Raw genomic sequence first — 22,438 nt, 5'->3', positions numbered from 1 at the left:
CTCTTGCTATCAGCCTGGATACGTTTTGACAATTTGTAAGAAACTTCTTTCGAATGATCTTTTTTTTTTTCTTTTTTTTTATTCTTTCTATATCTTTTGGTGGTGGTTTAACCACATCTTTTGTACAACATTTTCATTCATCATATTTTAAGGCTTCAATCTTTTTGTTATCTTTTGTCATTTTTCAATTATCTTTTTTTTTTTCATCATTTGTTTTGAAAATTCAATACAACAAATTCACATTGCAATAGTAAGAAACATACTCAAAGTGTGTTAAACTGGTATAATAAGCCAATTTGAATGAAAGAGAACAAAATAAGTCTGGCACAATTAATATATATATAATAAATTCTTAACCTACAAATTCATTGTTTGAGTATGATTCTTTCACACATCTAATATTCATAAGATTAAATAAAGCAGAAAGATTTCATAAAAAAAATATCAAATTTACAAATTGCTGTCTTAACATGAACACTTTGCACAAAAAGAACCTCAAAATCTATATAGTAAATACAATCAAGTCACATTAAGTGACTCCTACGCATCATTAAATATACAATTATGTATACAACATGTAGCTCAGTCATTAACACAGTAGATAAAAACTTGCATTTAAGCCTAAAACATCACACAAAAATCAACTACAGCTGCAATGCACGTCAGCATTCTGCATATTTTTTACTCTTATCTATGCACACTATTTGTCTGGTTATAATACATGCATGTACAGCTATTACATGTTTGTACAAGGTTGCAGCTTAAACAATGATGCCTAAACACACAGTATAAACTATTAAGAAACTGGATGCCTTGAACCTTTACATGTGCAATTACAACAATGGCAATTTGCACAATTGTGCAGATATGCATTTAACAAAGGTAATTTTAAAAGACAATAAATAGCGTCTGTTTTTATATGACGTGAACACGGGTATATCTAGTAACTTCTTAAAACTCTTCAGGGATGCCACTATCACACAGGGGTGGGGCTCGGGCTTAGTCTCCAGAGGAGTTGCTTGAGGACGTATGACGCCAGATCGAGTGGGTGTGTGGCCAGGGTGAGACTCAGTGCCTCCAGGAGCGGTCAGCCTCTCCCTCTGCGTCCTCCTCCTCGTCATCTTCCACTCCAGCCAACAGGGCTTCCTCATCTATCTCCTGTAAATATTCGAGCATGTAGTCAAATAGATCAATAAAATACATCAGAAAGATTGAACTTATTGATGATTCTACTTGGCAAAACAGCAAAAAACATTGCTAATACTCAGCTTACATGCACCAGTAAGAAACAGGGCTAATATAATATGATATCTATCCGACAATATAAAACCAGATGACCCTGTAGGATGCTAATGATAAAAAACACTGAATATAACCCCAACTTGAAACACTCACCTCTTGCTCGTCCCCGTCAGCAGATGTGGTGCTGGAGCTGCGACTGAAGTCAGGTTTGGGGATGTGCCACATCATCTTCAGCTGTTTACTTTTGAACTTGCCACCATGCAGGATGCCCTGGAACAAGGGATAAAGACTCTTTGAACTAGGAATGTAACATATTTTACGTCCATCAGTATATGCATGTACAGCTGCACACCGTTAATCCGAAATCATACGGACCCAAAAATATTTTTTCGGAATAGCGATTATCGGAATAACAATTTTCAGAAAATGACTGTTGCGAATTATAGATGACGTATATACTTAGTGGTGAAGATTGCAATGTCAGTTACACGTCACCAATATGATACATTCCATTTGAGTGATCTTTCGTTAACAAAAATTAGTTGATTTATTGTTTAATAAATTACAAATAATTTGTTATTATACTTCTTTATTGAAACAGCATAAAACATTTAAAACAAAATCAGAGCACATTTAAAGAATTATGTTATGTCTTGCGTATCCATCCAATTTGTTAATAAAGTCGTACTCTACATCACCTAAATGAATCGCTCATTTTCTGAAAACAATGTTTGTAACATACGCGAGCTCAATGTCATTCTTTAACAAGAGCTAATTGTGCTCCATTGTCACTTCAAGCTGAAGCCCGAGTGCATTCGCAGTATATGGCCCGCAATTTTTACTTCGGAATAGCGATTATTTCGGACTAGCGATTTCGTATTAAAGATTAAAAATTTAGTTAAACAAAGAAGGAGTAAAATCGGGACCGAAAAATAATTTCAGAATAGTGATAATTTCGGATAAATGGTGTTCGGAATAGCGGTGTTCAACTGTATTAGAGCACATTTGTTATTCAGTTCTCATATTTTGATAACTCTAAAGCTAATTATGACATTTGGTCTCTTGGTTACTTGATACTATAGTGAATTTTTAAGACAAGGGCAGTAGAGCATATTCAAGGTATTTCAGTTTATTACCCAAGTTAGGATTCCCTCTTGTACATTAAATATCCAACATAGCTATTACACCACCAAATGCAAACATGACGCCAAACCTCTCTGATTTAAAAACTTATGATTGTTAAACCAATGAGACATTAACTAGTCATGTGATAACCTTGGACAAACAAATGCATGTGGACTTGGGTATAATATATTGTTTTGTTAAATAAAGCAGGTAACTATGGAGCACATCTGAAATTTGAATTAGCGTCATGTCAAATCAGAGTTATCAAATGATCTATCACCACTAAACTAGCACTTGTCAAAATTTTGCATTTTGGCTGTTAACCCTATTACCCATTTTAAAAGGCGACCTACCATTTCCGCTGCCTTCCTGGTGTCAAATGTCACTATTGCACTGGGTGTGTCTGTGAACTCTACTTTCTCTACTCCCTTGAGACTCTGAAATAGATGGGATATTTGGTTTGTATTATTGAATAAAATCCTTAATCTTGAAAGAAGGTTCACAGTCCAAAACGTATGTCTGAAAATAAAAGTGTGAGGAATATTGATGTATGAAAACTAGAATATCAGGTAGAATATATTCTTTCAACCAAACTGGATCAAAGTCACCAATAACATTGATTAACAAGAGATATTTGCCAAACACTATGCTATCTACGGCTCAGGACAAGCCTCCATGTCAAGGTTGACGTCCATAGGTCCAAGCATTGTTGAGTTATCACTCGAACAAGCTTTGACATCCTTTTCCCTATGAAGGTGACTGTGAAAATGACCTTTGACCCCTAAAATCAAAAGGGGTCATCTACTGGTCAGGCCCAACCTTCACGTCAAGTATGATGACCATGGTTCCAGGTATTGTCAAGTTATCACTCGGACAAGCTTTGGTCTACCGATGGACCGACCGACATGTGCAAAGCAATATACAACCTCTTCTTCATAGGGGGATTTTATTGCACTTTTTTGCCATCAGATATTTACTTTCTACAACATTTAGTTACACACAAAATAAGACCACTCACATTAAGATGACTAGAAACATCCTCCTTCTCCTCAGAGTCCCATCCAGTCACCTCTAACACCTTGGGTCTCCGATCCAGGGTCCTGGCCTTCACAGCACCATGCCCAAATAACGCACCCCTCCCCCTTCCTCGCCCCCTACCAGCTGGTGGGGCAGCGAAACCACCCGCTACCCAGGTGGTGGCTGCACGACCCCTTGCTACTACACCACGCCCTCGTCCACGACCTAGCAGACCCATGGAGTTAGCCTTAAAGGGTAAATGTTGGTACTTGAAGTTGGTTAAAACATATACATAAATACTAAATTCATGGTTTAAATGTAACATGTCAGGTTTCCCTTTCATAACCTACCCACCTACCTACCAGGAAGGGAATAAAGTTTTTAAACAGCACCTTTGGTTTCTTAGACAACAAGGACTTAATGATAAAGTCATATATATTTGTAGGTCAACATCTGATAAGAAATTAAACTTTTCACATGGTAAACACTATTTTTTTTTACTCATTTTATCATGATCTCCTTACATATGATTATATTGCCTTAATTTTGAGTATGTACTTGCTGTTGCATGTAAATGGTTTAAAAAAAATCGAAAAACCTACCCGCCCAATGACGCTTGCTATAGATTCAACTAAGCATACCTTACTGTACTTACAATTTTTGTGAGATCATCCAATTTCTTCTTGAGATCGGCAGTATCCTCTCCACTGGTGGACTTGGTCATGAGCTCAAGCTCCACGTCTAGAATCTCCTTCTTTGCCTGTTCTGGGGATTTAACACCAACCATAGGGCTGCGGTGACCGCCCAGCTCTGTCTTCAACTTGTCTATACTGTTAGATAGGGTCTTCAGAGTCTGTAGGGGAGATAGGTTAGTGTAAAATAGCCTTTAACTTTGAATTATTTCACTGGTAAACCTCATCTTAGAACCTTGAGAAATCCAGTGACAATAATGTGAGAAACTGTATTTCAGTGAGTGGTAGTCCTCTATGAGGTTCTATAAACAATAAGCATATTTTTTTTAAATTAATATAATCATGTTACTTTCATATTATTTCTCCAATACAAAGTCATGGTAAATATTGCGAACATAATGCTCTTGTCTCAAAAGTCGAACGAGCAGCATAACTTGACAATGATTCAAGCAAGAGTTATGGACCTTGCTGTACAAATGCATGTTGTCTGTAGCTATATGTATACCAAATCTTATTTCATTCTCTTTAAAAAAATATATATAATTTTTTTTATCTGAGTTAAGACAGAGGTTAAATGGGCACGCCAGTGACATCAATAAAGAGGCTGCTGACGATGCCATGGCTATGAGTAAATCTCCGAATTATTTTCTTCTCAAATAAAACAACTTAAAAATGAATTAAAACATCTCAAGATTTTAATGAACACCCCACCTCCATAATGGCCTTCTTGTTTGGTTCTTTCATGTCTTTGTTGTGTTCGAGTGTAGCTATGAGTTTCTTCTGCTGTTCTATCTGTTTCTCCAGTACCTCATGTTTACGTTTTGTCAGCTCTAGGGTCTTCAATGCAGCTTCCTAGAACAATACACAGGGAATATCATAGACAGGAATGTACAAGTATTTGGCAGATTTAATTTCCGATAAGGCATGTCCACTTGGTTTGAATTATTCATTCATGTCTTTCCTTCCATTTTTTTTTATTTCATTAACCTAAAGAAAAGCTTAAATATAAAATAAATTGTGTGAAAAATAACCTTTATGTGGAATAAAACTGTCAAATAAATGCTATTATTCACATGATTGTGTTTTAAAAACACACATTCATATTTAACAAGCACACACTTTCATTACAAAACCACTGAATTTGACACACAATGAGAAGTAAAGTATTTTTATACAATTTTTACATGTATATTTCCAATCTCACAAACCTTTTTCATGGCTTCAATCTGTTTCACCTTTTCCATGCGGGAGACAAAGTTTGCTGCCCCTACTGCTGTTGGGCTCACCATGGCCTGCTGGGCAGCAGCCTTGGCCTTGAGGGCTGCATGAGCCAGAGGGGAGACAGACGGCGGAACATTGGGCTTGCTCACCACACCCACTGATGATGTGTATACTGTGGTAGGCTTGATAAATAAGATATTTGGAATTAGATGAATATTTAAAATTTAATCCTCATGTACAATTGAGTGTTTTATTTTTGACATGGCATTTCAATCTAAGATGTATTCAAAAAGTTGACTTTTTTATTTTAAATATTCGAACTTGCTACTTCATTCTGTGTTATAAGATAACAATCACTTAGCTGGAGACTGTTCTTTTATAAACCTTTAAGAATCAAATAAGAGTTACATTAAACCCAGCAACTGAAATATACCTGTGGAGTTTTCTCTGGGAGATCTGTCTCAAGATCGACCTCAGTGCTGGCAGCCTCGGCAGGTTTCCTCCTCAAATTGTTGTTGAGAGATAGTTTTGAAGCTGGGGGGATGATAAACTGACGGGGCTTCGGGATCATGTCACCCATCCCTCCTCCCCCGGGCATGCTTGTTGTCGACACCTGGGAGGAATCCTGAAACACAGAAGTTTCAAGTGTTGCTTCACAAGACATTGGATGAGTAAAGCAAGAAATAATAATCAAGAAATTTGCTGCTTATTAATATCATATAATAAAGGGAATAAAGGTTCCTTGCTGTCATACTTTTGCATGTAATTAGAGGCTGTCTCATACTTGTTCCACAATTCGGTTTCTTGCATAATGCAATTTATCTGCATTCTAAGGATTATAATTATAAGGCATTTCATCACTTCAATTTAACCAACCTGAGAATTGTTATCCTTGTTTTTCTGGTGCCAGAAGACCTTGATGAACCTGTTATTGAAGACAGGGTCTGGACACTTGTAGCAGGCCAGGGCTTCCTGGTTATTATTGTACGAGACAAGGGCTCCTTCTGGGTCACCATCAAACTTCACCTGAAATAAAAGCGGTATCATTTTAGTTAGAAAAGCATTCAGACAAAACCTGAATAAGCTTCAGTCATATGGAACATACAGAACAAAAGCACCAATAAGAATCCAACACTTGTCCTTATAACCCAGTCAATTGCAGATCATAACTGGGCCACTTTTTTAGCAAGAGTCATAGGACTTACCTTTATCATAAAATACTAGTAAGTTTTTGCCATTTACATTTTTGAACGCCAAGATTATGACAATACCTCCACATTTTCATCAAAAACATATAACCCAAAAATTCTACTATGTTTGGATCATATGTATAACAAGATATTGCGGCACATTGTTTCTTCTGAAATATTTCGCATTTCTTCATTTCTTTATTATTTCTCTTACCTGAAGGTTTGTGAGTGTTCCAAACTTGCCAAAGTGTTCATTCAGTTTAGCAATGTTGTTGAACTCTGGTGGTATCTTCCTCACTTCTAGTGTACAGTTACTCTTATCTGGGGGACGGTAACCTTAAATGTACAAAAACAAATTTATACAAAGTGAAATAAAAAAACACTATAATGGTTGCTTGTAGTGGCTGGCCTGGCTTCAATTCCAATGTATGCCAGATAGCGAATATCTCCACTCAGCTAATAATAATTAAGATAGGTCCCGCTTTTTACACTGCCTCTTACGACACAACAATAACGATACTACTTTTTTGTAGTGTGATGTTAAAAATACAGAAGTGGCAAAACAATTAATAAAATAGTCAAATGTTAATTTGACATCAATTTGAGCTTTATTTTTTTGGTGCATATATATGCAGGTATGAAATGTACTTCCGGTCATTTTAGTACAGCATGTTCTCGACAGAATTATGAGCAAGTTTTAATTTTTTCTTATGACTATACTATGTGCTTGTGCAAAAAACACACCAGGATATTTAAAATATCTTGCATCTTATGTGAAGGTTAGAGAGAAGACATCAAGATTTACCTGTTGATCACAGAATAACATATTTGTTTACATTGAGAGCTACAAAGAAACTTTTACTCACCTCTGTTATGGTCAAAAGGTTTCCTCGGTCCTGGGAATCTCTGATAAGGGTGGAATCGTTGTTGCTGGAAGGAGTTGTTCTGTGCTGGGCCAGGACCGTGCCCCATGGGTTGAAATGTTCCCGGGGGTGCAGGCTGGGGGTCAGACTCCCCAGGCACCTGAGGCTCATCTTTTGGGGCTATCACAGTTCTCGAAGACGAAGATGGTGCTGAGTCCTCTTCATCATCATCATCTGAGAGGTTCAAATTTATAGTAAAATGCTAACCCTATTTGTTATCAACAATATCAAATTATAGTCATTTAAACGTGACCATTTGATCAACAGTTGAACAGTTCCAAATTATCTTCAATTCTATTTTTTTTTTATGAATGAATTTGAAAAACATTGGGTTCATAATTTGAAAATAGTTTAAACACCAGATAAACATCCCTGACTTTTCGCAATAACAAATACCTTAGTAAATCAAGAATATTTGAAACATTTGTGTATATGTAGTTAAAAAGTACAAAGCCTAGCAAACAGACTCACCATTTACATTCCTTTTAACTGTGAGATTCACGAGTTCCCTGTTTCCCAGCCTGGCATGTACTGGCAGTCGCTGCTGGTCATCTGTGCGCACCATCTGTGGGGGTGGGGGTTTCATGAAGGGGGGCATTCCCTCTGGTCCCCCTGGCCAGTACGTCGGGGGCCCACTGGGTCTGGGTCTGGATATCCCAGGAGCCTCTGGGTTATATGGTTCCTGATGGAAATCTGCAAAGTTCAGTTGGTTCTTCATTAATCCCTTTATTTCATAGAAATTTGTATAACAATCATTTTTTTTAAATCATAGAAAAAAAGGGTTTAAGGTAACTTATGTAACCTATTTCGTGTGGGCTTTTACATTCCAAACTCAAAGATACAAAAAGAATGTTTTCACAACCAAAACCAATGCTGTAGATTAAATTCAATATATTTACATTTTTAAATGAACATAAAAACAATTTATCATTTTATTAAAATTTATCATTGTAATATATTTACAACAATACTGACCTGGTCTTATGTGTATGTGTGGAGCTGGTGGCCTGTTGGAGAAAAACCCTGGGGGTGGGATGTTCATGTGAGGGGGTGGGGGAGGGCCCCCTAGATGAGGTGGAGGGGGTGGCATAAACCGAGGAATGTTCTCAACAATCACTGGATCATTCCCATGGTCAAATGGGCACAGGTCACCCTGAACACAGAATCCCTTCTCTGAAAGTACACATTACAGTTGACTGCAACAATAGTTTCAAGCATAGTGTACAACTGGCTGCTGATTCTCTTCAATATGAGGCTCATCATAAAATTGCAACTTCCTTTAAAGACAGAATGTTCAGTAGGCACTTTTATGACAATACATGCACAACCCAATACAATCACACACATACCAAATTCAACAACAAGTCATAATCAAGTCTCAAGTTAGTTTCAAGAAAATGTTTTCCCACCCCATGATAAGCCTTCAGTAAATACTATTTTTACTTCAACCTACCATCATAGTCTTTACATCTCATCCTGATTCTGCCCTGCTGTTCTGGGTACCTAGCGGCCCCCGTAGAAACAACGGCAATGGAGCTAAGTTTATCATCTGTGGTATCATTGGTGCTGTCTGCCAGCCCTTCCTCAAGTGTAGGGGTAGGCCCTCGACTGTCCTGGCTCTGTCGCCGCACTGTAACACGATGACAAACCTCAAATATGCTTTCAATTGTATGCAGTGAAGTACATATATATTTAGGTCAAAGAAATAAGTTGATTGTTTTTGCACTGCAACTGTTTATTTTGTTTTAAAGTACCGTCATATAAGAAAATTGAAACTGGTCCCATTGAACTGTAAAATGATCTAAAATCCATTAACCTTCCATACTTCATTTGACTGATATCTAAAAACAGAAACTGTTTATTGGTGCATATATCATCATAAAGTGTATTCACCTTTTCTTGCAGGTGACCCTGATCTTGACCTTTTTGGAGACAAAGAATGGCTTCTACGTCGGGGTGATCTTGACCTAAATCTCGGAGATATTGAGCGTCTAAATGGGGATCGTCCCCTAGGAGACCTAGCATGGACCTCTCGTCTTGGTGACCTTGACCTTAAGCGCCCACCTGGTGACCGTGACCTACTTCTGGAAAACCTAGGTGATCTCCTTGGTGACCTTGACCAGCTACGTGATCTTGACCTTCCCCAGCCCCGCCCTCGGGGAGGAGGACTGCGACTCGAGCGGCGTCTGAACGGGGAACGCCGTCTGAATGGAGATCGGGAACGAGGTCCTCTAGAACGGGGGCTTGTTGAACGTCTGCGGGGAGGGAAAGCCCTGTTGTACCCTAATCTCCTCTCATCAAACCGTCTCCTCTCATCTCTTAAAACAAAATAACATATCCATATTCATATATCTAAATATAACAGCCAAACTAGATGTGCAGGTTTTTTGATGGGGCTTTTTGGTTACTCAATATTATTGGGAGTTCCTTTATGTTCATATAATTCTATCCACAAACAATTGTACAACAGTAACAATATCTACTGATGTCTGGTTTAATTACATATCAAAGTTATCTCTCAAGAATCTTACAAGTACAATTTTACAAGTGTTTTCAACTTACTCCCTTGGACGGGATGTTCTTGGAGAAATAGATCTGCTTCTTGAGCGACGTCTTTTCTCTCCGATGGGAAATGCCTCTTTGATTTCCTGTATAAAAATCAATACCCCTTTAGTCATCGAAAAATAATTTTAGGATGAACAAGCCAGACTCCTTAAAAACTAGTGCTCCTGGTCAAAAACATTCAACAAGCCCTGCAGTATAATCCAGGCATGCAGGCTTGTGTAATTTCAGTCACCGCCCCTCTACAATGCTGTTACAATTTTACACTTACTTCAAACATTTGTCTTATTTTCTGATCTTCGAACCTAGCTGTCTTGATAAATGATATATATATAAGTTCATATATAACATCATTACTTTTACCACTTAGAAAAACCTACAAAAAATATTTTGTGAACGAAAAAGTTTAAAAATTCACCTCATCTCTTTTAAGAATATCTGACTTTGATGTGGATGAAACCAGTTGATCTGATGATGTTGTAGGGAGGGAGTCTGGGAGAGTTGCCAACTGTGACGGCTCTGGGGTGGCGATCCCTTCTGGGTCAGCAGGACTGATCTCATCTTGTGTAGGGGTCTTCTCATCAGCAACAATGTATGATTTGCTGTCCAACACCTCAAACAGTGTCTCCACAAACTCTTTTGTTTCTGAATTGAAATGGTAAGGTACAGTTTCACAGATTTTTTTCCTTTGTAAAGTTTGTTATTATTTGCTTGTTGAAACCTAAAACTCCTACTATTGGGTTAAGTATTCAAGACAACCATGTTATTGTTGTAATACATTGTGAATAAATATATATTACATATTCATACTAGTACATAATAATTATTTAATAAAATATGATTGGTTATCAAATTATAACATGTAGAGCCAATTACAAATAACAATTATAACATCAACTTATAATATGATCCTTCCTGAAATACAAACCCAACTTCAAGCTTTGTGAAGAATTCTGCTGGTAATTATAATTCATTCACATCAGGAAACTTACTTGACTGAAGGAATACATCCAACTGCTCTAAACAGCTGTCTTTGAGCTCTAACCGTGGCTTGTCTTTCTTTATTAGGGCTACCACATATTTGGCCAGGGCAGCAGGTTCTGCCTCACATCTGCAAGTTCAGTCAGAATATTAGATTAAAAGTTCTTTAACCAAAAATAAATTCAGAAAAATAAATCATACAGTATCAGAAACAAGAGCATTGCAGAGCTAAAACCAACAATCATCTGTTGTTGTTTTTTCAGTTGAACAAGGGGCATAACTTGACAATTATTGAAGACAGAGTTATGGGCCTTCATATACCTGCACATATTGTCCCTTGCAACACATTTACCAAGTTTCATTTGAATGTCTTGAACAGAGTTATGGCTGACTTTAAAATTTTACCACTAGGACCATGACACCAAGGCTGTTATAATAAGCTGACTTTTAAAAATGAAAAAAAATAATACTTTAATATCATAGTAGGAGCTAATGTCACAGAGTTAGGCATTCAAAGTAAAATAAAAAAAATATATATGAACAACTGACATTTAATCATTTTTTACCATTCCTTATAATTCAGTGCTCCAGCTAGCCCGTTTTTCAATGGCGCAGCGCCCGTGCCCCTTTTCTTACCGCCCTGCCCTTTTTTTTGAGTAGTGCCCTTTTCACAAATACTCTATTAGGGCCAGTTATTCCGTTAGTGCCCTTTTTACTATTGAAATCATTATGAAAGAGCAGCAGCCCTTAATCTGCTGTCATAATTGAGACAAATTACGTAATACTTATGATAATAGTGTTCCCGCTAGGTGTCACCATGCCACCATTGTCTGCTTAAAATGTGCCGTACTGCCCTTTCATCTTCCCATGTGCCTTGTCCAAGTCATATGACAGCTAAGTGTGTACTTGTGTAGTGAGCAGACGACCTGTGTATTCATAATTTGTCATCTTCTAATCCAATAATTAGGAAGAGCTAAATACGGGAACATCGACAGGAGGCGGAGCTATTTAATGTCAGCCAATCAGAATATACATTGAGAACTCGTTCATTCCATCATGAAAGTTCATAAAATGCGATAGAAAATGTGAAGGGATGGTGAAAAGAGTTGTCAAGCACAAATCTTTAAAAATAATTGTTAATTGTATTGTACTGATGATACTCGCCATTTTAATTAAAAATTGTTGATTTGAAGCAGACGGTCACTGCCGATTTGTAAACATAAGAAAGGTGGCGCTGACACAATCAAATACATCACCTTTTCAGTAAAAGTTTTGAAAGTTAATTTCTAAAATATTCATGATAAAAATTTCTTTGTTACCCACAAAAATATGTTGATGTTTTATGTAGCATTTATTTACCATGTCCACGATCTTGTCAAAATTCGCCGAAACCGCCATTTTGTCAGAACATTTTTTCGGAGTTATTTTATCAATGCTCTGTTTTATAAGTGATTTTTTTAAACCAGGGAAGTGATTTTTACTGTCATTTTATTCTAAAACATCAGCATATTAAACATTATTTTACCAAAGACAATCAAATAACAGCCAGGCTGAATGTAACATTCGTACCCAATCGCGATCGTACCAAACTAAGATTCGTCTCCAACATATATCTTTTTTTGTATCTATTTATTTGATTGCTTCAAATGTTTAACTGAGTTTGTTTTTTTCTTCATTTTACATATTTATGCCCCCACAAAGTGGCGGCATATAGGGTTGCCCTTGTCCGTACGTACGTACGTACGTACGTCCCGAAGATTGTTTCCGATCTAATTCTTGAAAACCGTTTGTCCAATCCTCACCAAACTTTAAACACATGTTTGTGACCATAATATCTTGATCAAGTTCGATAGTCATGGAAATCGCTTTAGTCATTTAGGAGTTACGGCCCTTTTTTGCCAAAAATTCCCGAAGATTGTTTCCGATCTAATTCTTGAAAACCGTTTGTCCAATCCTCACCAAACTTTAAACACATGTTTGTGACCATAATATCTTGATCAAGTTCGATAGTCATGGAAATCGCTTTAGTCATTTAGGAGTTACGGCCCTTTTTTGCCAAAAATACTTCAAAAATATATGTTTCCAATCTAATTCTTGAAAAGTATGTGTCCAATCCTCACCAAACTTTACATACATGATTGTGACCATAATATCTTGATCAAGTTCGATAGCCATGGAAATCGCTTTTGTCATTTAGGAGTTACGGCCCTTTATTTGCAAAAAAAGACTTGAAAAATACGTCCCGAAGATTGTTTCCGATCTAATTCTTGAAAACTGTTTGTCCAATCCTCACCAAACTTTTAACACATGTTTGTGACCATAATATCTTGATCAAGTTCGATAGCCATGGAAATCGCTTTAATCATTTAGGAGTTAGGGCCCTCAGATTATCCTGAATAATCATTATGGCTTATTTTCTGTGACAAAAAATCGAAGTGGGGGCATCCGTGTCCTATGGACACATTTCTAGTTTTTAGGAGAAATATGTGACATTGCACTAAAGAAGACTCCAGACAAGTAGAATCATACTACCACAGACAAAAAGACAAATTTTAATTTTAATATTAAAACACACCCTTCTAATTTTAGAGAAAAAACAACACCATTTTGTATAAGTCTGAAAATCATGAAAAATGATTTAAATTGAGTATGTAAACAAAACAAATTCTAAGGGCAGACCCCCCCCCCCCTAAAAAAACAACAAAAAAAACAACCTTGTGACAGGGATTGACCCCTCCCACCACCCCCACCCCCCCAATCGCCCCTACACGACTCGTGTAGCTTGCCCTTTTCAAACCTCCACCCTGCCCTTTTCAAATCCTGGCTGGAGCACTGTAATTATAGCATTAAATTGAAAAATCAACTGCAATGTATCAATTTTAAAGTCAAAACAACACAAAATGTTAAATATATGTCCTCTATATTTAACTGTGTAACTGTACTCATGGATCTACGATGTCATCCAAGTTTGTGCACAGTAAATAGGCCAACCTAAATGTTCTCATCTGTATTTATCTTAACAATTTTATTTTTTCACAAATGCTAATATGTACTTCATAAAAACTTGATGGTACTTACATTGGAGCAAGAGTCGTTGACAACCAATCTTTTAATTTTTCAATTTCTTCAATCAACATCTTTCCTGGAAATGAAAAAATACATCAATATAAGTTTACATTTTTTCAAAATAATTTTCAGTGTCAAAAGTCATTTATAGATTGTATAATAAAAATGTACATATCATGCTACACAGATCTCCATAGCTTCACAAAACAAATGGGCTACAAAAACAGGTCATTAGCCTAGAAATTTGGATAATCAATTTTGTGTTTTGATACAGCTACATGTAGTATTCGAAGTATACCTTATACCATTCAGCGCGTGCAGGGTACCAACTATTTTGTGAGTAAGTAAAGTTCACATTCCTTTGGGACCCAGCACATGCTTAATAATATTGCAAATGTGTGGGAACATTGGGTGACACATATGTAAACAGTGGAAAAGAATTGTGGAAGTCATTTCATTGCTATTTTTCAGTAGGAAGGTGGAAACATTTATAAATATATTGATGGGTAAGAAGAAAGGAAATCAAAGATAGTTTATCATCATGAGTCTCAATCAATTGTGGATTTGTATGTACCGGTACTGTTACGATGAGTTTTATGGGGGGAAGAATTCGAGTTGAAACAATAATGATCTCAAAGGGTCTACTCTAGGAATGGTTTCCACACGTTAATCACATATAGCTTCTAGCATATGTTGAAGGTTTTCATATTGCATGACTAATTAATATTTTATTTTATTTTGTGTAATGGAATGATGAACAATGACTTTGATCATGGCTACATAAAACAAGAGCCGTTGTAAGACAGCGCGCTCGACTACGCCGCTTTGAATTAGAAGTGAATACAATAACAATGAAATATTACATAGCGATACACTCAGTTTAAAATGCCGGACCTACACTTTTGCTCAAATTAAGGTTTTTCGTTTTTCCGAACTTACATGTGTTCCCGCTTCTTTTTGCCCGATACCCATTCAATTCATCCAATCAGAACCATAAGATATACACATGTGACAAAATACCAGACTTCCATTGGCTAATTCAACAACTGTCTAAAAGGCCGGAGCTACGGAGGCTGCAGCTTAGGTTTTTGCACACACACACAGTCTAACAAACATAAAAAGCCGGACGTAGACACTGTGCTCGATTTTATGAGGTAAGATTATATTTTCTTACTTTCATTGTTTGTGTTATATACATTCACTGATACCATTTGTCTAAATTGTTTCCTTGACTGTTTTAGTAACATTTAATAACTGCTAAAGCATGAGAGAGCAATTTCTTTAGCCGCAAAGTGGAGATAATGCAGAAGTGTTGTCACAACTCAGCATATTATGCTAAAATGAAACCACATGCATGTACAGTCTGCATGGTAAACCATAGTAAATTCATTTTTGTATGTTCTTGCATTATGTGTATGTCTGCTATAAAAAATAAATTGATTACAAACCCATTTTTTGAATTGGATGTTGTAGCTTCGGCTTTTTCAAAGTTTTTGACTAGGTGCTTGCATTGTAGTTTCATGTAACTTCGGCATTTTATATTTTCGTCCTACAAGTTTAAAAGGTTATTTGTACGCAATACCTGATTTTTAAAAGTGATGTGTCGCTAAACTGTACTAACATAAATCACCATAAATAAAGGTTTACGATGTTTCAGTCAAAATTGGTGACTTATAATGTTAGGTATTATATAAATGACATCATCAAACATGACGTCATGCTGCCGACGTCATTTAATGCAAGTGAAGCTGTGACAAGTCATTTATTTATCTGTTTGATTAAAGACTGTGCTTGAAATTTGAAATGTTTGAAATAATTATGAATTGCTCTTTAGTATAGATTTTCACAAAAAAGTGTTATAGCTATCTTTTCCAAATGTTTTCTAAGCCTACGGATAATAAAACCGAATTACTACAATGATTTTATTTTTTTTGAAAACGAAAGTAGAAAACGAAAGTAGAATATATTAAGTATGCATCTCTCTACCTCTCTCAAATATATTGCTTATTTAATTACTGGCCGATCCAGGCTTAGGGGTTTACAAATCATGGATCCGCCAGTAATCAAACAAGCAATATACGCCCCTCTAAATCGCCCAATCTTACTCTTTTCCTATCTTTTACCTACGACAAAAATACAAAAATGTTTTTTTTCAAAACATTGCGCACCTAAGTTATTATATTGCGAATCACAAGTGAACAGAATGTGCTCTGATCAGACAGTTATATGCAGACTGTCAGGACATATGCTGGCCGCCAATGGAATTAGGCACCAACATTAAAGATCATTCAAAATAATAAGTTTTTTTATATACTTTTTCCATTTTATTTGCAGCATGAGTTACTCCGGTGAAAGCGACACAGAAAGTGACTATGAAACAAACCTGCAAACATATAAATGCCACATTTGCAATTTTAAACCGGATTTCAGGACTCTCATCTATATTCTGGAACAAATTGTCAATTTCGGGCCATACCTCATAACTTTGCCAGATGGACAACTGTATGTTAGGTGTCAATTTAATGACTGTGAACGTTACTATCACTTGAAGTGTATACATGCAACGTTTCCTGATGAAGCTCTGAATAACTCTCATCTTGATGACCTAAGAGAAAATGGTATACATTGTCCGAAGTGCGAACCAGGAATACCAATAGTCAATTACTGAAATGGCGGGATTTCGCGGGAAAATGTTAGTAGCGATGGCACTTAATCGGTTAAAGCAAGACTTTCATCATGATGAAAACGAGACCAAAGAAGCCGTTAAAAGTATTGAGTCCGAGATGGAAGTGACAAATTCACTTCATGCAGAACCAGATGCAAGTAGATCTACATTGAATCTAATGAAATCAAGCACACTCGATACTAATAACAATATAGACACTGATGATTCTTATAACGATGATGACTTTTATGATTTGGATGATGATGTTAACGATCCAGATTGGACATTAAAGAGGAAAAGAGAAGATAACAGTGCATGTTCTGACAGTGAATCTGATAGTGCAGGAAGTCATACTGAGACTCGAGAGTTGAATGCACAGACTTACCAAACCCTATGCATTGAGAGCAACATTGAAGGTGATATCGGTGTGGAAAGTGAAGAGAACGTAAGAGAGGCTTCTTTTCCTGACATAATAGAGCGGGTAGAGGAAGTTGAGACAACTGTAAATGAAAATGACCCAGAATTAGGTAAATCTGGTTTTGAAAAAAATAAGTTACTACGAATGCAGGGGAAGAAGTATTTTGGTTTTAAAAAAGGTGGAGACGGAAAATCAAAATACTGTGATGAATGTCCAGAGAAAAGTATGCATCCGAAGAACTGTACAAAAAGATGTGATAAAGGCTGGGGAGGGAGGCAATGTTCAAAGATAGATGAACACGCAAGGGGTGAAATCTTTAATATGTTCTGGAAAAACATGAATTGGAGAGAAAAGAAGGTATATGTTTTAAGCCTGGTATCAAAAAATGATGTAGCTAGACGCACGACAGGTGGAAACAGTAGACGAAAGTTTTCGTATTCATACTACTTGAGAGTAGATGACCAGAGATACGCAGTATGCAAGTCCCTGTTTTTAGCAACATTAGCATTAAAAGAAGATACTGTGTATAATTGGATAAATGAAAATGAGTCCGAACACGGAATTCCAGGAAATTCACAGAAAGAAACTCCAGGTAAAAACACGAAAACAGAAGCAAAAGATTCAGCAACAAAATTTCTTCAAGAAATACCAAAAATGCCATCACACTATTGTAGGGCGCGAACGTCTAAATTTTACCTGGAAACAGAGCTTGCCAGTATGAGAGAGTTATACAAACATTACAAACTAACAATTGAGTCGAGGAATGAACCAGTGTATGGTATAACACAATTTACAAAGCTATTTCATGAAATGAATCTTGCGTTTTACAAACCCAAGAAAGATCAATGTGATCTGTGTACAGGATTCAAAGTGAATACTGTGGATGAACAAAAGTACAATGATCACATACGTAAGAAAACGGAAGCGGCAGATTCTAAAAGGATTGACAAAGAAAAGGCAATCAACGAAGGCAAACAAAAGGTGATCACAATGGACCTCCAAAGTCTTCTGTTATGTCCAAAATTAGAAGCCAGCTGTTTGTTTTACAAAACAAAACTATGTTGTCACAACTTTACATTATTTGACCTTTCAACTAAAGCAGTAATGAACTACTTCTGGAACGAAACTGCTGCAGATTTAAGCTCTAGTACTTTTGCAACATGCATTATTGACTACATGGAAACGTTAGATCTGAATGGTATAGAAAAGGTGATACTATACAGTGATGGTTGCACCTACCAAAATCGAAACATCACTGTCATGTGCATTACTGAGGTTTGCAGTTTCTCATAAGATAGAAATTGAACAGAAATTTCTTGAAAGAGGACACACCTACATGGAATGTGACAGTGTCCATGCAACTATAGGTAGAAAAATAAAGAAAAAGGATGTTTATATTCCTCAGAAATATGTAGAATTGATTGAAGAATCAAGAGAAAGTGGAGATGAACCATACAAGGTGGAGTATGTTGATCATCATTTCTTCAAGGATTACTCCAAATTGCTGTATTACACGAGTATAAGGCCTGGGCATGGTGTAGGAACACCAGTTGTCACGGATATACGAGTGCTTAAATATACTGTAGATGGAAACATACTATATAAGCTTAACTACTCAGACAGGGAGTTTTGTGAATTAAGGAAGCCAAGAAACGCATCACATTCATTTACAGAATACGTTCCAGCAGCGTATGTGAAGCCACTGGTCCTGAAAAAGTCCAAGTATCAGCACCTCCAGCAGATAAAAGAGGTGATTCCAAAAGACTACCATGCGTATTATGATCAGTTACCACATGCTGATAGCTGAGACCTATTGGCAGTGAATGTTTTGATAGCTGCTATTGTTAGAACTGTTTTTCTTGTTATAGTCATAGCCGTTATTTCATTGTTCATAGAAACTGTATTACTTTGTCAAGACTTTAATGATTATTGTTGTTTGTGAATTGTTTTTTTTTCAAAGTTTATCCAAAAGGAGGGATGGTAGCTGTTTTGGTTTTCAGTATGCTAAATACTATTAAGTTGTATTTGTAAAAAGGTACAGTTCGTTTTAAAATAAGTTGTGTCTTTGAATAAAGGTGTCCTTTCTTGTTGCTGAAGAATATAATCTGAGGGTTTTGCAGTTGGAATCCAGATGACTCAGCATCTCACCTGGATCAAAACAGTTTAAATATTTCGTCTTGAGAAGGATCAAGCTTTTTAATGCATATTGTCAATGTAGGTGGTTGATACACTTGGTTGAGCTTATCTGCTTCAACTGTTGTCTTGAATTTTGAAATATGATTGTGATTTGATTTATCGTTTATCACATAGTCTCAGTGGCAAACAGTTTTTACTCAACCCAGACGCCGATTTACTCTGCATCTGATCTGTGTCAAAACCATTTGTAGTCTATATTGATCGGCAAAAACCGATGACTGGCTAATTTGCAGGTCTTGATCATTTGAAGATACAAATGCCAAATAATTTCATTTAGTTAATCTGTTCTATCCTTTTGTTGTGATACCTGTTTTAAAGAAAAATAAATATTTGTCACGTAAGTACATGTTGTTTTTATAGTTCATACATATAATTCTTTGTAAGGTTTTAGATTAACATGACTAAAACTGAGAATATCTCGTAAATAACTAGCTAGATTGCCAATTGAATAAACTCTTTTCAGCATACAGTACCTTTGATTTTTTTATCTGTTTAGTGTCATTTCACTATAAAACAGAAAATATAGTAAATGGCTTTACTTTCTTAGAAATACGGTGTACGTATCATGTAGTTCCCCTAATTCATTTGGGTAGTATTATCAGTGCTATCATGCGAATTAAATATCGATTAAAGTTACGCAGATACCGTCTTTTCAAAGTATAATGCCCTAATTAAACATATGAGGATACCCGGATAAGGAACAATTATAAAAACACACTATCTAAGCAACAGTGCTGAATTAATTTTGTTAAGGCCCATACAATAAAATGCCGAAGCTGCACGATTCAAATTCAAATTACCGAAGCTGCATTGGTAATAACCGAATATGCATTTTCCTAAATCAGAAAATACCGAAATTACAATTTTGATTGAATACAAGTATTTCAGTATTCACATATATTATTTCCTAAAAAATGCTAAAAATGTGTTTACTTAGGTCCATGTTAGATGTGTATAGTGTTTTTAATTTTTCAGAGAAACGATTTTTTCCTTCTCCTGAAAAACTTACTTTTTTCAGCTTCGGCATTTTAAACTGAGTGTATCGATAGTTTGGTCTCTTTATGTCAAACCTAACTAAAATTATTCGATACATAAGGTGACTTTGATGCTGCCCACTCACCAGCCTGCCCGAACAATGACGCAAGTCATTCAAATAACTTGATTTCCCATTATGAAAATGTGGATACAAATATGCCTTTCAAAAGAAATAAAAAATATAAAAATTCAAGGGCCATAATTTGTATTCAGGGTTAAAATGGAGTTATGTTTCTTGTTAATAGATGGTCATAAATAATTTTGAATTTTATTAAGTGCATTGAATGAACGGTATAGAAGTTTTTTTTATTAAAATCCCAACTTGCCCTTAACTTTTACTTGCCTAAAACTTTTACTTAAGTCAATCAGGGGCCATAACTTGTATTTAGGATATGGAGTTATGTAACCTCATTGGGTGTTGGTCCTGAACAATTGTGTGAAGTATTAAGTCAATTGAATGAAGGGTATTACTATAGAAGTAATTAATAAATATCCCAACCTGCCCTAAAACTTTAACCTAAGTTCCATAGTCAATCAGGGGCCATAATTTGTATAAAAGATAATATGGAGTTATCTAACCTTATTATGTGATGGTTCTGAACAGCTGTGTGAAGTATTAAGTCAATTGAATGAATGGTATTGGAGTTATAAGTGAAAATCCCAACTTGCCCTTAACCTTTAACCGGTCGCCGACGCAGGGGCGAGTAGTATAGCCCACCTATTCTTCGAATAGTCGAGCTAATAAAATGAATTACGGACATTACGGACCAGACATTACGGACCAGATTTAGTGACATTACGGACCAGATTTATGGACATTACGGACCATATTTAGGGACATTACGGACCATCTTCAGAAACTTAAAGACCATGATTTAAAATGTTATTAACATTTTTTTGTTTTAATTTATTCACTCTTTGGTCTTTAATTTGTTAATAAATACTTGTATATGAGTGCTCAGTATGATGACAAATGACAATTATCTTCCATACAACTGTGAAAAATTCCGTGAAATTCGAATAGATCAATGGTTCAATATAAATTCTTGTGAAATTCCATTAGGTGTTAAAGACCAATGTATTTTTAATAAATTAATAAGTAATATAATTATGTGAATAATAATGAACAAAATTTGTTTTTACCTTATAATGTACCATATTTCGGGACACTACGTACCATGAACTATACATTACTCAGTTTGTTTAAAAGAAAATATATCTTATATTTGAGGTAATTATGGACATTGATTTATAATTTTACATGCAACTGATGTATATTTGTAAATGTGAATATTAATGTTTTTATAGGTGATCCGATTGCTTTCTGAAATAAACTTTGGATTGACATATTTGTTTGTTTTCCGTTTCATCTGTTTTAATTGAAAGGTTCAGTGAAAGTGTGCCATCACAATGGGTTTTCACACTTTCTTGATTGCCAATTAAAGGTTGTCAGTATAAATGTTTGTTTTTGTCCCTAAATTTGGTCGGTAATGTCCCTAAATCTGGTCAGGAGTGAATAAATTAAAAAAAAAGTTAATATTGTATATCATGGTCCGTAAGTTTCTGAAGGTGGTCCCTAATGTCCCTAAATCTGGTCCGTAATGTCTGGTCCGTAATGTCCATGGTCCGTAATGTCCGTGACCCAATAAAATCATTTTATTTATAAAATTTGATCGACTCAAAAAGTTGATCCAGATGGTAGAATAATAAACTAAATAAGTAAATATATATATATATTTTTAACTTGACTAAAAATATTATGGTCAGCGTAAAGTAGTCAATGCCATACTGTTGTTTAATCAAGTTAATGTACACTAAATTGGTGGGTGGGGTAACGCTTATGATCACATATTTCGACGAAAAAAAGACGTGAAAACCAACGTATGAAAAAACGATTGTAATAGAATCATTTCATGAGCAAGAGTTACGAACTTGTTTCTGTTGGATAGGTTTATTCAAACACCATTATTCGTACAAGACTTGAATTAGCTTTGGATTTTTCATAAAATCGGTCTGCGTACGATTTCGATTTCTTCAAAACTCGTTGTTTATCACGTGATAACGTTATCGAACATTTAGAAATAACGTGTGACTTTCTTGCACGA

General features: G+C 35.9%; 1 protein-coding gene across 1 annotated transcript; it reads right to left on the bottom strand.

Annotated features, from left to right (window-relative positions):
* Window positions 1-59: 59 nt before the first annotated feature.
* Window positions 60-22,383, bottom strand: LOC128227056 (RNA-binding protein 26-like). The gene is made up of 20 exons (XM_052937252.1): window positions 22,266-22,383; window positions 14,032-14,095; window positions 10,965-11,083; window positions 10,391-10,617; window positions 9,973-10,058; window positions 9,304-9,728; window positions 8,864-9,040; window positions 8,386-8,583; window positions 7,882-8,103; window positions 7,354-7,584; window positions 6,702-6,823; window positions 6,174-6,323; window positions 5,731-5,922; window positions 5,285-5,479; window positions 4,788-4,928; window positions 4,040-4,237; window positions 3,386-3,631; window positions 2,721-2,804; window positions 1,396-1,512; window positions 60-1,158 (listed from the first exon to the last, which is right to left on the bottom strand). Exons 2-20 carry the CDS (start codon window positions 14,088-14,090, stop codon window positions 1,069-1,071), a joined length of 3,279 nt encoding a protein of 1,092 aa, XP_052793212.1. The 5' UTR covers window positions 14,091-14,095; window positions 22,266-22,383; the 3' UTR covers window positions 60-1,068.
* Between the last annotated feature and the right edge of the window lie 55 nt (window positions 22,384-22,438).

The sequence above is a fragment of the Mya arenaria genome, chromosome 3, assembly GCF_026914265.1.
Source record: "Mya arenaria isolate MELC-2E11 chromosome 3, ASM2691426v1".
Classification (NCBI taxonomy): Eukaryota; Metazoa; Mollusca; class Bivalvia; order Myida; family Myidae; genus Mya; species Mya arenaria.
This window is presented reverse-complemented; position numbering and strand designations above follow the sequence as displayed.